The sequence below is a fragment of the Pelecanus crispus genome, chromosome 2, assembly GCF_030463565.1.
Source record: "Pelecanus crispus isolate bPelCri1 chromosome 2, bPelCri1.pri, whole genome shotgun sequence".
Classification (NCBI taxonomy): domain Eukaryota; kingdom Metazoa; phylum Chordata; class Aves; order Pelecaniformes; family Pelecanidae; genus Pelecanus; species Pelecanus crispus.
In genome coordinates this window covers 123,281,762-123,296,276 of record NC_134644.1, presented here as the reverse complement: position 1 = coordinate 123,296,276, position 14,515 = coordinate 123,281,762, and the positions used below count along the sequence as shown (strand labels likewise).

General features: G+C 42.3%; 1 protein-coding gene across 1 annotated transcript; it reads right to left on the bottom strand.

Moving 5' to 3' along the window:
* Positions 1 to 6,128: 6,128 nt before the first annotated feature.
* LOC104025817 (histamine H3 receptor) lies at positions 6,129 to 13,855 on the bottom strand. The gene is made up of 3 exons (XM_009481618.2): positions 13,576 to 13,855; positions 10,760 to 10,926; positions 6,129 to 6,914 (listed from the first exon to the last, which is right to left on the bottom strand). Exons 1-3 carry the CDS (start codon positions 13,820 to 13,822, stop codon positions 6,129 to 6,131), a joined length of 1,200 nt encoding a protein of 399 aa, XP_009479893.2. The 5' UTR covers positions 13,823 to 13,855.
* Positions 13,856 to 14,515: the final 660 nt, after the last annotated feature.

Below are 14,515 nucleotides of genomic sequence, written 5' to 3'. Positions count from 1 at the left end.
TTTTCATTTACCCTCTGTTCAAGAAAGTGATCCCTTCTGCAGAGTAAAAAATTGAGCTTAATCTTCTCTCATTATGTGATGCTGTTCTAGTTTTGCCATACACAAATCTAGCCAGTCTACTGTATAACACTTTACACTAGGAAAGCTGTTTCTAACTCGCTTCATTAGCACCGCTGTTGAAACATAGTTTTTAAACTAGAGGCACACAGGTAGAAAACCAGAACAAAGAGGAATTTAATTTTTCTGGTCTGGATATACGTGTTGTGTTTCTTTGCTTAAAATTTATTCATTTCTGATCTTGTGATTTTAAGTTTTGTCTTAAATAACGATTTTGCCTTTTACATCATATTTAATCCAAGTTCTCAAAACCCTTACAAAATAATGTGCCAGAACCTCCACACCACCAAAGGGAATCAGCTATGATTATTTATATTTGTTAGGAACAGAGGTCATTAAGTTTGGCATTTGTGAGATGAGGCAGCACTGTCATTTTAGTGATGATATGCAAGAATCCTGTGTTCTACCCCAAAATTACAGCAGCCTAGCAGCAGGTAGGCTATGAATGGTAAAGTTTGTATAAGGTAAGGGGAGGTATTTATGGTTTTGTTAGACTGCTAACATGCTAACAACAACAGGTTTTACTCAGGGAATATTAAATTTCTGTGTAGATCTCTTTAAAAGAAAGATATTTTTACCGTACAGGAAATGAGAAAGAAAACGGTAACATGAGTGAGAACAGCAATCAGATCTATGATATGTTTAGTGAAAAAGCTGTACAATACGCCTGGGGAACTGTTGAGCAAGGCACACAGAAATATGTCCCATAGCAAATCTATAGGCACTACAACAATATGGAGGAACATGACCTACCTGATGCAAAATGGGAAATCGGGTACTACAGGAATACAAGAAATGCGGTGAGGTAGTATCCTCATTTCGGCTGGGATAGAGTTAATTTTCTTCCTAGTAGCAGGCATAGTGCTGTGTTTTGGATTTAGTATGAGAAGAATGCTGATAACACACTGATGTTTTAGTTGTTGCTAAGTACTGCTTATGCTAGTCAAGGACTTTTCAGCTTCCCATGCTCTGCCAGGTGCACAAGAAACTGGGAGGGGGCACAGCCAGAATAGTTGATCCAAACTGACCAAAGGGCTATTCCATACCATATGACATCATGCTCAGTATATAAACTGGGGGGAGTTGGCCGGGGAGCAGCGATCGCTGCTCGGGAACTGTCTGGGTATCAGTCAGTGGGTAGTGAGCAATTGCATTGTGCATCACTTGCTTTGTATATTATTATTATTATTTTGTTATTATTATCATTACTATTTTACTTTATTTCAATTATTAAACTGCTCTTATCTCAACCCAGGAGTGTTTCTCACTCTTACTCCTCTGATTCTCTCCCCCATCCCATCGGGGTAGGGGGAGTGAGCGAGCGGCTGTGTGGTGCTTAGCTGCTGGCTGGGGTAAACCATGACAGGTAGCAAGGAAAAAAACGGTGTTGAGGGATGCAATAGTAACAGAATATTGATATAACAATAAAGTAGTAGGATAGCACTGCACAACACGCACAACTTGATAAAAATAAATAAAAGGAAAGGGTGGGCTGTGGAATTGTTTTGGGGGAAGAAAGGCAAGAGACCTTTGCCAGGCAGAGCTGGGAACCTCCGGGAGCCCCTGATCAGACTGGACTTGCTTGGAAATCACTTGTGTGATTTCTTTCTGAGAGACAAGCGGTATCACAGATAGTCTTCCACTGTGGAAGACTTCAGTTCCTCAGGTGCGGCTGGGGGACATCATGACACAAACATGAGGTGACAAGCTGGGTCCAAGGCCAATCTCAGAAGTCCAGTCAAGACTTCAAAAAAATGCAAAAGACAGAGCTAACGGCAGCCTACAGGCACTCCCATAGCTCAGACCAGGACTCCCCCAGTCTCATGGTGCTCCAGGGACCGAGGTTGATGTTGGTGGTGGGGGTCCAGGTGAGGTTGGTCATGGCAGTTAGGGCCTATTGGGTGCCCACACCGCACTCACACAAATAGCAATAAGATTCAACTGTTCTTGACTAAGATTTGCTCAGCAAGACGTCCTTCCCTTCATCAGTTCTTTTGGTTAGAGCCCAAAGAAGATTTTTTTATGAAGGATTACACTGTTCTTCAGTAATGAAACTAAAAAGCCATGTCTCTAGAATCCAGAGAGATTCCTCCTAAAAAGCGTGACACTTTTATTCAACTTCAGCTTTTGCACTTAGATACACATCCGAATTTTTTTTGTAAGAGCTTTTTCTTCACACATTTCCACAGCAATTTTCAAGTAAATTATGTACTTCAAAGTAAAGTTTTACTCTGGTATTTTGAAACAGGATTTTTTTTTTTTTAATGTGTAAGAAAGAAAGAAAGTTGTCTGGTCACTCTCACTTACCAAATAATGCATATGTGAAAAGGCCCACAAGGTTCTGTCAATCCAAGGGAGAAGTGAAATTTGCATTTGACAGCGGTATCACTTTTCCCTCCCACTGGCACCCTTACCGATGCCTTTCATCAGCACAGACCCCATGCCATGGCTTGCGGGGCCTGCACTGACCATGAGTTCAGAGCAGGTGTGGGGACAATTTCATGCCATCAGCACTTAGGTCAGTAACGCAGCTTACCTGTGCGAATTCCCCGGGGACCCATGGCCCACCAGAAACTTCTTGGACTAAACCCTCCCTCCGACAGTTCACAATATTTCTGCTGCCTGGCTGAAGGATAAGGAGTACAATGTACAGCGATCCTGTGTCTTTCTCTTCTGGAAATAACTTCTACAACAGAAGAATAAAGAGAAGAATAATCTAGCCCCTCACGTAAGCCACTCCATTTTTCTTGCCCATCAGCTTCTTTCTTACTCCTCTGTCCTACAAACAATAGCTCACAAAAAGTGAGGAAGACAAGAGCAACTAGATTCCCAACTTATTTGCCAGTACAGTTGCAAAGAGTGCCTGAAATAAGCCAGAGGTATTAGTGAAATGTCTGCCCATGCCCCTAAAACTAAGTTTGCATCAAGAAGCACTGTCCGGTTAGAGTAATTATTCTGGCAACTTCTAACATGTCAAGTAAGCCCAAATGCAGGCAACGTTAGGTACTCCACTGCCCCTCAGGGGAGCTAGGCTTGTGCTTAGTATCCTCTTGTCAACTAATTTCAACTTGCTTTTCCTAGGCCTTGCACAGTGCACTGCTGCAGACTTCATGAGGCCTCAGGCTGCTTAAAAATAAGTCCCTGTTGATACCAGCATTCAGGGGGCCTGTACCAACCAGTTGTGGCTGAGACCAGGCTGGTATGAGAAGCAAGCAAATGATGGGAGAAAGGAAGAGGAAGAACAAAAACAAAAACAAAAAAATCATAGATATAGGAGTATGTGTCCTTATTTACACATGGCAATGGCTTAATTTCATAGGCAACAGCCTTTTGATAAGCTAACCAGAATGAGATCTTTAACTCCCTATTGCTAACACTATCAAAAGCACATCTTATAAAGCATTAAGGAGCCATTTGCTCTTAAGACTGACACAAAAGGATTTGTTTGCACATGTTCAAGATTACTGAATTTACAAGTTACATTTTAAAAGAATCACAAAAGCTTTCCAGGGTAAAAAACTGGTACACGCTGCACTTAAAGAAAATAGGTGGGTGTAGTGGGCACTTGTGTTTTGTGTTCTGATCTGCTTTGGATATATCTGTTGACTTTTAGCAGTAATTACAAACCCAACTCATTGGCCAAGATCCTAGAAGGCCTGGTGCTGTTTAAACATCAACTAAAAAGATTACATCTAGCCTAAAGAATAAGAGGTGTATTCAGAGAATGCTTGAGAGGAGGTAGAAAAGCCAATATGCTTTTGTAAATATCTCAGTTACACCATAGGCTTCTTAAGTTTACATTTTAGCCTATGTTAATCCAAAAAGAAATGTCACAGAAAGAAAAAAAAAATCAAATGAAATTATAATGGGCCAGAGTCTGTAGAAGGAAAGAACTTTTCACCTCAACAGCTGAGTGTGACAGTGGAAAAAGACCAGGCTGAGCTAGGTAATCACTTGGTCTGCCTGGAGACAATGTCAACAGAAGTACATCTTCTTCCTGTATTTGTCATAATGCAGCTTTTTATTAATTATTAGACAGTCAAATAAGGGCTGCATCCCTGGCCATCATTCTCCTGACACTGAACTCAGGTTCACGTTTCCACCTGGAGGTATAAGAGCAACATCCTTCCTCAGCACTTCACACCTGAATCTTGGGCAAGTTTATTCCCAAAAGGTTGACTACCCATCAGTGTTTCCTAGAATTTAAAAAACTTTTAAAATATCAAAACTTCAAAACTGAGATTATAAGTTTAAAAAAAAAAAGTTTTACATTAAAAAAAAAAAAGTTATGTATTTTGTTCACATATTCTTTGCATTGTGTTATTTTCATATGTTGTATCGTGTTGTATCCCATGATTAACATCTTCAGCAAAGCTCTATTTAAAAAACAGGTATTTGAAGTAGTTTCTATCAACTCTTACAGTTCTCAGCTCATGTTTGAGACACTTCCTACATTTATGAATACATGTGTAATTTGTGTATGTAGATGAGTTTAGATTACCATTCAGTATAGCAAGACAAATAACTGTGATTAAGTTGTAGTTCAGCCCAAAAGGAGAATATTCAGAAGAGTATTAAGTAAAATATACTAATATACTAATACTAATATACTATATGAATACACACTAAATAAAACCAGAAGATAAAAGGAATATCCACTACCTCTCACACTTCTTTAGTATTTATTCTTCCATTTATTTGCTGCCCTTATACTTACTGACAGTATGATGAAAAGAAATTATTTGTATTTTAAAGAGTTACATTGTTTATATAGTAAAGAATCTAGTACCTGGTAATTCCAGAATTGTGCAACTAAATAACCCTTAACAACTTGGAAACTGCATATTGAAAGAAGATTACCTGCATGCTGTCTCAGCTAAGTCACCACACATACTATAGGGAGTCATCAAGGTCAGTTATTTTCCTGGCTCATGCAGCAAACCAAACACAGCCTTACATGGTGTGTAAGAAATTCACCCATTTATCATAACCTCCAACAAATGGCTTGTAACAGGAATAGAAGTACAGAAGAGGACAAATGAGGTATAATATTCACATTTAGCCTGTTTCTCCATTATTTGAATTGCTGGCCCATTCGCACACTGAACCAAATGGGGATTTGCTCAGGTGTGGAGTTGAGTTGGTCCCTGTGCATTATGTCATATCTGGAAGTGAGCAGGGCTTGTAAGACCAGCATTTTTCACAGTGTTGGTTAGAGCTTCACTGGCAATCACAAAACAATCCTCCCCTGGGCCAGCAGCAGCAGATTTTCTGTCTCAAGGAGTAAGAACAAATACTACTCTTTCCTATGATCTCTCAAAATTATAGCTGTAGAAGGCTTGTGTCTTGAATAGCTGGAGATGCACATAAATGCTTTATACACCTAAATTCTCTACTGCTGCATCTGAGCAAGTACGAGGATTAATGCCCTTCTGCAGAGAACACCTTCGCTAGAGTTTTTAAAAGTAGTCCCTGTATTCCCCTGATGTCCAAACATCCTTAGTGAAAGGAAGTAATCCTGCTATGTGCCTTACAACAAAAGTCATAACTTAACTGGATGTTTTATGATAAGGAAAAAAATGCTTCTGAATGCAGTACAAAGTGTTCAAAAGAAACAGAATAGAGAAGATACTAACTTTAGAATACTATTGACCTTACAGCAAATACTCACCTTCATTGTATTTTTAACTAATATCACCTGTGAACATGAATATAAGTTGTAGTGCAATTGAAGATAGCATCTTCAACAACCAAAATGAAGATAATGTGGATGGACTAATAGGGAAAGTCAGACAGAGGCAATATCCTTTAACTGGCCAATTGAAATAGCTGGAAAAAGTACACCAATTTTGGGCATGCATGCTTGTCTGAAGGAGGACGTATTTCATGGAAGGCTTATCTAGGCTTTCTAACTAGACTAATCTCCTGGAAGAGACTAACTCTAATTTCAAACTGTGGCTACTTACATCCCTCGTTCAACTCCTCTTGAGCCTTTTTTTTTCTTATTCCTTCTACAAAGAGCCTGATCTCAATGCTGCAAATTTTTTGGGACATAATATTTTCATGAAAGCCATTCGAAACTTAACATGACAGAGAGGGTAGAGAAATGGATTCAGAGAAGAATTGAGCCACAAAAGCCAAAAGGTTATTTCATACAAGGAGTTATGGATGCACTTTCCTTGGCAGGCTCCACGAATAATCATTAGTAAAGTGTATGGGGCCCAGCAAATAGCAAAGGCACACACAATTATGGCAAGTGACTTTGCTATTTTCTTGTCCTGCTGCAGTTTTGACCTGGTTGCTGCACAGAAAGAAACAGAGAAGTCATTTTCTGGGGTTACAGAATTGCCTCTGGATCGAGATGAGCTCTCAGTTACCAAAGACTCTTTCTTTGGCTTCATGGAGGAAGAAAGACTGTCCTCTGCTTCCAATGGAGGAGAAAACATGCCTTGCCTCAGCAAGGGGCAAAATCTCCAGGACAGGCTGCTTCTCCTTGGAGGCTCGCAGTCCTGCGTGCTGCCATGCCGCTGACGCCTCTCGATGTTGTGGAAGATGTGCACATTGAAGTAGGTCACCGAGAGCAGCGGCACAAAGAACTCCAGGGTAGATGCGCACAGGAGGAAGTACCAGTTGCTGAAGAACTCGGCGTAGCACTGACCCACTGCTACCACGCTGCATCCGGCCACGTGCTCCCAGAGGAGGATTGCTGGGCCGTAGAGGAGGAAAGCGAAGACCCAGATGGCCACCATCTTGATGAGAGGGTTGGATGTTATTCCCTGCTGGGCTCTGTAAGATACCTGTGAGGGAAAAAAGAAAAAGGTCTCACCTGTAGAGACACGTTTTGGAATAACAGAAGTAGCAGGAGAGAAACTTAGCAGACTGCTTGGTAATGTAGAGCTGCACCTATGCTGATCAGGTGAAGCTCACCCAAGTATGTTTAATTCATTGATGTTGACCTAACACAGAGGTGTCTCTCTACAGGTTAATGTAACTGTGCTAGTGTCCTGGTCTAGGTGATCAAACATGATCATCCATCAGTACTTAGTAATTTGGTATGCCTTGTTTGAGACATCTGTGGTCTGAAGTGCCAGAGTAATTAGCATTTTATCAGTTCAGAGCATGACTCCCATTCACTGACAACTGCTCTGCTTTTTACAGCATTTTACAAGCAAATCATAGAATCATAGAATCATAGAATCATCTAGGTTGGAAAAGACCTTTAAGATCATCCAGTCCAACCATTAACCTACACTACCAAGCCCACTCTAGACTAATCAAGGGTAGACCAGACTAAACCATATCCCGAAGTGCCACATCTACCCGTTTTTTAAACGCCTCCAGGGATGGGGACTCCACCACCTCTCTGGGCAGCCTGTTCCAATGCCTGACCACCCTTTCCGTAAAGAAATTTTTCCTAATTTCCAGTCTAAACCTCCCCTGGCGCAGCTTAAGCCCATTTCCTCTTGTCCTATCGCTAGCTACTTGGGAGAAGAGACCAACATCCACCTCACTACAACCTCCTTTCAGGTAGTTGTAGAGAGCGATAAGGTCTCCCCTCAGCCTCCTCTTTTCCAGGCTAAACAACCCCAGTTCCCTCAGCCGCTCCTCATAAGACTTGTTCTCCAGACCCTTCACCAGCTTCGTTGCCCGCCTCTGAACACGCTCCAGCACCTCAATGTCTTTCTTGTAGTGAGGGGCCCAAAACTGGACACAGTATTCCAGGTGCGGCCTCACCAGCGCTGAGTACAGGGGGACAATCACCTCCCTGCTCCTGCTGGCCACAGCATTCCTGATACAAGCCAGGATGCTGTTGGCCTTCTTGGCCACCTGGGCACACTGCTGGCTCATGTTCAGCCGGCTATCTACTAACACCCCCAGGTCCTTTTCGGCCAGGCAGCTTTCCAGCCACTCCTCCCCAAGCCTGTAGCGTTGCATGGGCTTGTTGTGACCGAAGTGCAGGACCCGGCACTTGGCCTTGTTGAACCTCATACAGTTGGCCACGGCCCATCGATCCAGCCTGTCCAGGTCCCTCTGTAGGGCCATCCTACCCTCGAGCAGATCGACACTCCCACCCAATTTGGTGTCGTCTGCAAACTTACTGAGGGTGCACTCGATCCCCTCATCCAGATCATTGATAAAGATATTGAACAAGACTGGCCCTAAAACAGAGCCCTGGGGAACACCGCTCGTGACCGGCCGCCAACTGGACTTAACACCATTTATCACTACTCTCTGGGCTCGGCCACCCAACCAGTTCTTTACCCAGCGAAGAGTATGCCTGTCTAAGCCGTGAGCTGCCAGCTTCCCGAGGAGGATATTATGCGAGACGGTGTCAAAAGCTTTGCTAAAGTCGAGGTAGATGACATCCACAGCCTTTCCATCATCTACCAGGCGGGTCACCAGGTCATAGAAGGAGATCAGGTTGGTCAAGCAGGACCTGCCTTTTGTGAACCCATGCTGGCTGGGCCTGATCCCCTGGTTGACCTGTACTTGCCTGTGGAGTTCGCTCAAGATGAACCTCTCCATAATCTTCCCCGGCACCGAGGTCAGGCTGACAGGCCTGTAGTTCCCCGGGTCCTCCTTCCGGCCCTTCTTGTAGATGGGCGTCACATTGGCAAGCCTCCAGTCATCAGGGACCTCCCCTGTTAACCAGGACTGTTGATAGATGATGGAAAGTGGCTTGGCAAGCTCCTCTGCCAGCTCCCTCAGTACTCTTGGGTGGATCCCATCCGGCCCCATAGACTTGTGAGCGTCCAGGTGGCATAGCAGGTCATTAACTGCTTCCTCCTGGACTATGAGGGCTCCATTCTGGTCCCTATCCCTATCCTCTTGCTCAAGGGCCTGAGTACCCTGGGGATGACCGGTCTGGCTGTTGAACACAGAGGCAAAGAAGGCGTTAAGTACTTCAGCCTTTTCCTTGTCCTCGGTGACAATGTTCCCCCCCACATCCAGCAAAGAATGGAGATCCTCCTTGGCTCTCCTTTTATTGCTGATGTACTTATAAAAGCATTTTTTATTGTCTTTTACAGCACTGGCCAGATTGAGTTCTAGCTGGGCTTTTGCCTTTCTAACTTCCTCCCTGCAGGACCTAACAAGATCCCTGTACTCCTCCTGAGCTGCCCGCCCCTTCTGCCAAAGGCGGTAGACTCTCCTTTTTTCCCTGAGTCCCCGCAAAAGCTCCCTATTCAGCCAGGCCGGTCGATTTCCCCTCCGGTTGGTCTTACGACACACGGGGACAGCCCGCTCCTGCGCCCTTAAGACTTCCTTCTTGAAGAGGGCCATATGCGTCACAGCGGTCAACAGAAAATGTGGCACATATCTTTAACACCCACCTTTGAGAAAATTGTTTATTGCACACTTCATGAGGAGGTAGGAATAGATTCCAGCTCTGCAATGCAGCCTTTAGCTGATGAAACCACAAAATCTTCCCTTTTCTTCCTTCTCCCCCTACTCCGGGGCCAGTACATATTTTCCACTACATGTTGCAGAACAGACAGATATCTTGTAGCTCACATCCTGCTCCATCCCTTTCACAGGATGACAGGGTGAATGTGTAATTCTGGGAGCTTAGATATCCAATTGAAAAAAAAAAAAAGTATGAGTTAATGTCACTAAAGACTATCATACAAATGTCCATAGGTCTTAATTACATTTGCATGGGTGGTCTTAATTTTGCACTTTGTAAATGCTGAGGCCTTGGCTTTGCAGTGTAATGTTTCTTATGTGCAAAATGTTTGTGTTTGATTTCCCAGATTTTTTCCTTTAAATAAAATAAAATAACGTAAAAAATTGTAATAAAAAGGCAAGTATAATAAGCAAAATTAATTATAATTAACAAAAATAAAACTGAAATTCTATCATATGACATTATGTTGACATTCTCATACATCACCAAAGAGCTAGAACCTTTAGCTCTCCCTGACATTTCCCTGCCACTTGAGCTGACAGAGTGACTAATGAGAAATTCTGGTCTCCATCTTTAGCATTAACCAAGATATAAAGCACACTTATGGTAGCTAGGATGCTCTGCAGAGAGCAGAGACATAGAGTGCACCTGAAGTTTGGGGTTCTGCCCCAGGCTCCGAGAAAAGTTCATTGCTGCATGTCCACAGGCAGTCTCTGCAGTCTGCCCTTTGTCCCACTCTTTGCCCTGTTTGCTCTTGCTCCCAATCTTCTCCAGGAACATGTGGGGCTGCATCTCAGGCCTAGACATTCTCCCCGGTGTCCTTCACCTCACTGCCCTAGCCCCACTTCCTTTTCCTCCCATGCCTGATTTTTAGGTCCAAACCCAATTCCAGTTTATTTCAAATTTCCTCTTTCCTTGCCCCATTTTTGCCAGTCTCCTGCCTTATCCTTTTCACCCCTCAGTTTGCTTTCCCTCAAGCAGTAGCACAACAGCAACCTGCAGCAGAAATTGTGAGAAAAGTCCTGTTTGACCAGCTCTGGGCTAGAGCACACTCAATGTAGAATATTCACTGCAACTAGCTGCAAATATCGAATAATCTCCACATGCCAGCACATTTTTGAGAGCTATTATCTTGATGAAACTTGGGCTTATACTAAGCAACATGGCAAAGGTTGGTCAGTACATCCACCAATGATCTAGCTATTATACCATAGAAGCTATAAACAGGGAACTTACCGCTTTAGTAACTGACAGGAAACGGTCGTAGCTGATAAGAACAATGTTAAATACCGAAGCTGTGCATAGGATATAGTCCATAGTTAGCCAGAGCTTGCAGATGCCTCTTCCCAAGTGCCATTTCCCCGTCAGGCTGTAAGGGATGTAGAGAGGCATGCAGAATGCACCTATGGAAATCAACCACAGAGATACCATATGGTTCATACAGATTGCAAACAGTACTCCTGGAAGCCAAGAGAGACACTATTCTGCTGTTTGGCAAAAAAAAAAAAAAAATCTATAAAGGTGAATATGTAATTTATATACAGAAATTCTTACATTCTCATGAAATCTGATGGTGACTTTCTATGTATTAGATCTTAGTGTATTTGGGTATGCTGATTGTTGGAAATAAGCCCAGGGCAAAGCAGCAACGAAGGATCTGCTGAAGAAGAAAACTGCAGTCTAACCAGCTTATAGTTTCTAAAGATATATGATCAGTGCTGCAGCATATATGCACTGTGGTTGCACTCTGACATGTAACCTCATCGCTGTATATCCTCTAGTCTTTTATCTTTGTTAGAGTTTTCCCCCAAACACATCTACAGATGTTGCTAATGTCGGTTATTAATGTAAGATTGGTTAGCATTTGTAAGCTAGAGACAATATATTGGACACTCTGTGTGGTATCTGGAAACCTCTTCTACCAAAGATAGAGCAGACACAGAAGAAGTACGAAACCGTCTCTGACTTTTAAGAGGTGTTTTAATCTCATGCTAGTTGTCCAGCTGAGATTAACTCCATAACTATTTTTTGGTTTGTTACATTTGTTTTTTCTCCAAAAGGTCTTCCACTGAAGTACTTTTATAAGAAAGTCATGTTTGTGTTTTATTTTTAAGCCAGTAACATCTTCACTTTGCCACTAATATTCTTTCAAAAGTATGGTGCAATATCTGATGCTACATTCCTGAAAACACTGATCCACTAGAGACAAATATAAAACTATATGCAGCTTCAAGATCCATTTTGAACTCTTCAGATTATTCTTTATCAATATGTCCATCCAGATCTTAGAAGTCACTGAACATATCCAGGCTGATGTGGCCCACTAACAATAATCCTCCGGGCAATGAGCTGACAGACTTATCAACAGGCAAAGGAGCACAACGCTTTCAATACTGATGGCTTGTTTTAACATATACCTTAAATACAAACAGCATCACTTTTGGACAAAATACTCATTTTTCAGAGTTGCTGATGACAGCTACTGCTCTCATCAACTTCAACGGGATCAATGTTTCGCACCATGTCAAAAAGTAATGATTGCTTTTAGCTGTAGATATAAATACAGATGCAAGAACCAGGTTTTAAGCATTTATATTTGAAATTATTCTCACTTTTACTAATTAAAGGATGCAAAAGACATGAGCCACATGTCTGGAAAGATTCCAGACTTCTAAGAAATTAAAAAAAAAAATCACAACAGCTTTAGAAAATAAAGCATTTTCTGACTGATCTCAGAGACAAAGTCCTAGATTTACATGGCCTATAGGCCCACATAATACTGATACCAATCATTTCCTTTTGACTGATTTAAGACTCCATGAGGCACCAGCCACAAACAAGAACTGATGTAGAAGGTAAATATTTAAATCTCTTGACTAAACTGTAAGATACAAGGAGAAACAGACTTTTGCAGAAGACCTGAGCAATGAAACAGCAGCTCTAGCAAATCGTCTGCCTGGAGCAGGAAAAGAAAGGCTCCAGCACACAAATTGTTCAGTATCTGCCCCATGGGGCAAGCCCCAGGTTTAGGCACCACAGGTTGTAAATGGCATAAACGGAGGAAAATCTTAAAGGCTAAACTAATACACTTCACTACACAGCGCTGACAAATCAAGAGCAGTTAGGAGGGACGGTATTGCCAGAAGTGTAGTAGATCAATGAGCGCTATTTCCCTCCTCATGATTTAGCGAATACTGGTCTCTGTGACTGTCCTGAAGAGAGAGCACTTGTGTGCAGAAATAACTCCTTGCTAGCCTCAAGTCAAGATGTTTGCTGAAACATCTTCCACGGGACCATGGTTTTGTCAGGCTTTCTCTGCTGCATAGGCTGTTTCCCTGGCCTGAACCCTGAAGGACTGCTGCACAAGGCATTCACACTCTCCACCTCCCCGCCTGGCATCACACACCAGGACTGGATCTGTGGCATCTCCAGGGGCCAGCTCTCCTGGACTTCTGCAATGACACTATAGGAAGAGGGGACTAATAAGGAAAACAGGTGGGAGATCCCAGCAGGCTGTTGCTGGCATCGGGCAGGACATCTGATCTATAGCCTACATTGAGTTGAAGCCCATAAAAAGTCACAGTGGTAAGTGTTTTGTTGTAGTGTAATACACTCATAAGCCATCAGTACTATGTAGAGAAGTAATTAATATACCTGGATGTTCCACAGATAGCTGTATAAGAAAACAGTTACCCTGTCAAACATAAGGATGTTCTGAAGTGTGATCTTACAGGAGGAACAAAGGAAAATCATAAACTGTATCATAAATCTTTCCTTCAATTGGTATTCACATAAAATAGTTGTTCCTTTCTCCTGAAGCAACATTAAAAGCACTTATATGAAAAAAGGATGCATTTCTCATTATAACATATTTTGAGACATAATAGGCTGTTAAGACACTTAATGCAGCTTCCACCATTCCTTATCCTTCCACTAGACACACAGCTGGGAAATAGTTCTCTTAGAAGAAACCACCCAGCAAAAGAAGCCCCCTTGCTTCTCCTAAGATTCCTAAGAAACACGTAGTACATGCCTCCACAGTTATGACTTACCTACTGCAAAGTCAGAAATAGCAAGATTGAGAAAGTAATAGTTACTCCGATGCCTGAGGTTCCTGTCCATGATGAAAGCAAGGATCACCAGGGCATTTCCAAGGATGGTGACCAGAGCTAGCAACACCATGAGGAAAGCCAGCAGCACCAACATGCCCGGTGGAAACTCGGAGCTCGGTGATGATGTGGACAAAGTCTCATTACACATTCCAGCCGTATGTGGAGCTTCGGCCATGCTGTTCTGCATGTTTTGTGTCCAGGTCAGTTCAGTCTGGGAAGAAATTTGCTTCTGGCGGAGTTATCCAAAAGGTTGAGACAAGTCTATTAACAGTATAGGCTGAGTACTGACACATCCAAAAAAAAATCACAATATCAAAATAAAGGATCACAAGACTGCAAGGCCTGGAGTCTCTAACATTCCTTGATCTGAATGCACCTATTGGCCTGAAAACAAAATCTATAAAAAAGACACTTCATAAGCAGCAGTAAGGGCACACTTTAAAATAAACTGTCTCTTTCTCTCCTGAACACTGATCCTTATCTACTGAGGTCAGAAAAGTTAGTCTGAAAGCAAGTCTTTTCACAGTCAAGCAGTTTGCATATTAGCATTGTGTAAGCATTTTTACTCATTGAATTCTGCTGAAGCTAAAAACAGATCTCATTTTCACTTCCCCAGTGGCCAACAGGATTTAAATTATTACAATTCTATTTCTGCCAACAATAAAATGTCAATACTGCTGCACTTGCTGCTATACCACTTACTAAATTTTACAGTTAAGAACAGAGATGTATATTTCTTAATGCTTCTGGTTACAGAGCATTTAAAATTCAGTTAAACACAGCAGAAGTATCACCAATACCTTTTCAGCTCATCCTAATCAGAAGCAAGTCTAGCCCTGGGCACAGCAAAACAAATACCTGGACTTTGGAGGACCTTTTA

Excerpts from the sequence above, each read along its gene's own strand:
- LOC104025817 (XM_009481618.2), bottom strand. The coding sequence starts at position 13,822 with ATGCAGAACAGCATGGCCGAAGCTCCACATACGGCTGGAATGTGTAAT. Across the intron at positions 10,927-13,575 it reads TATTTCTGACTTTGCAGTAG|GTGCATTCTGCATGCCTCTC; the intron begins GTAAGTCATAAC and ends TGATTTCCATAG. Across the intron at positions 6,915-10,759 it reads TCCTGTCAGTTACTAAAGCG|GTATCTTACAGAGCCCAGCA; the intron begins GTAAGTTCCCTG and ends TTTCCCTCACAG.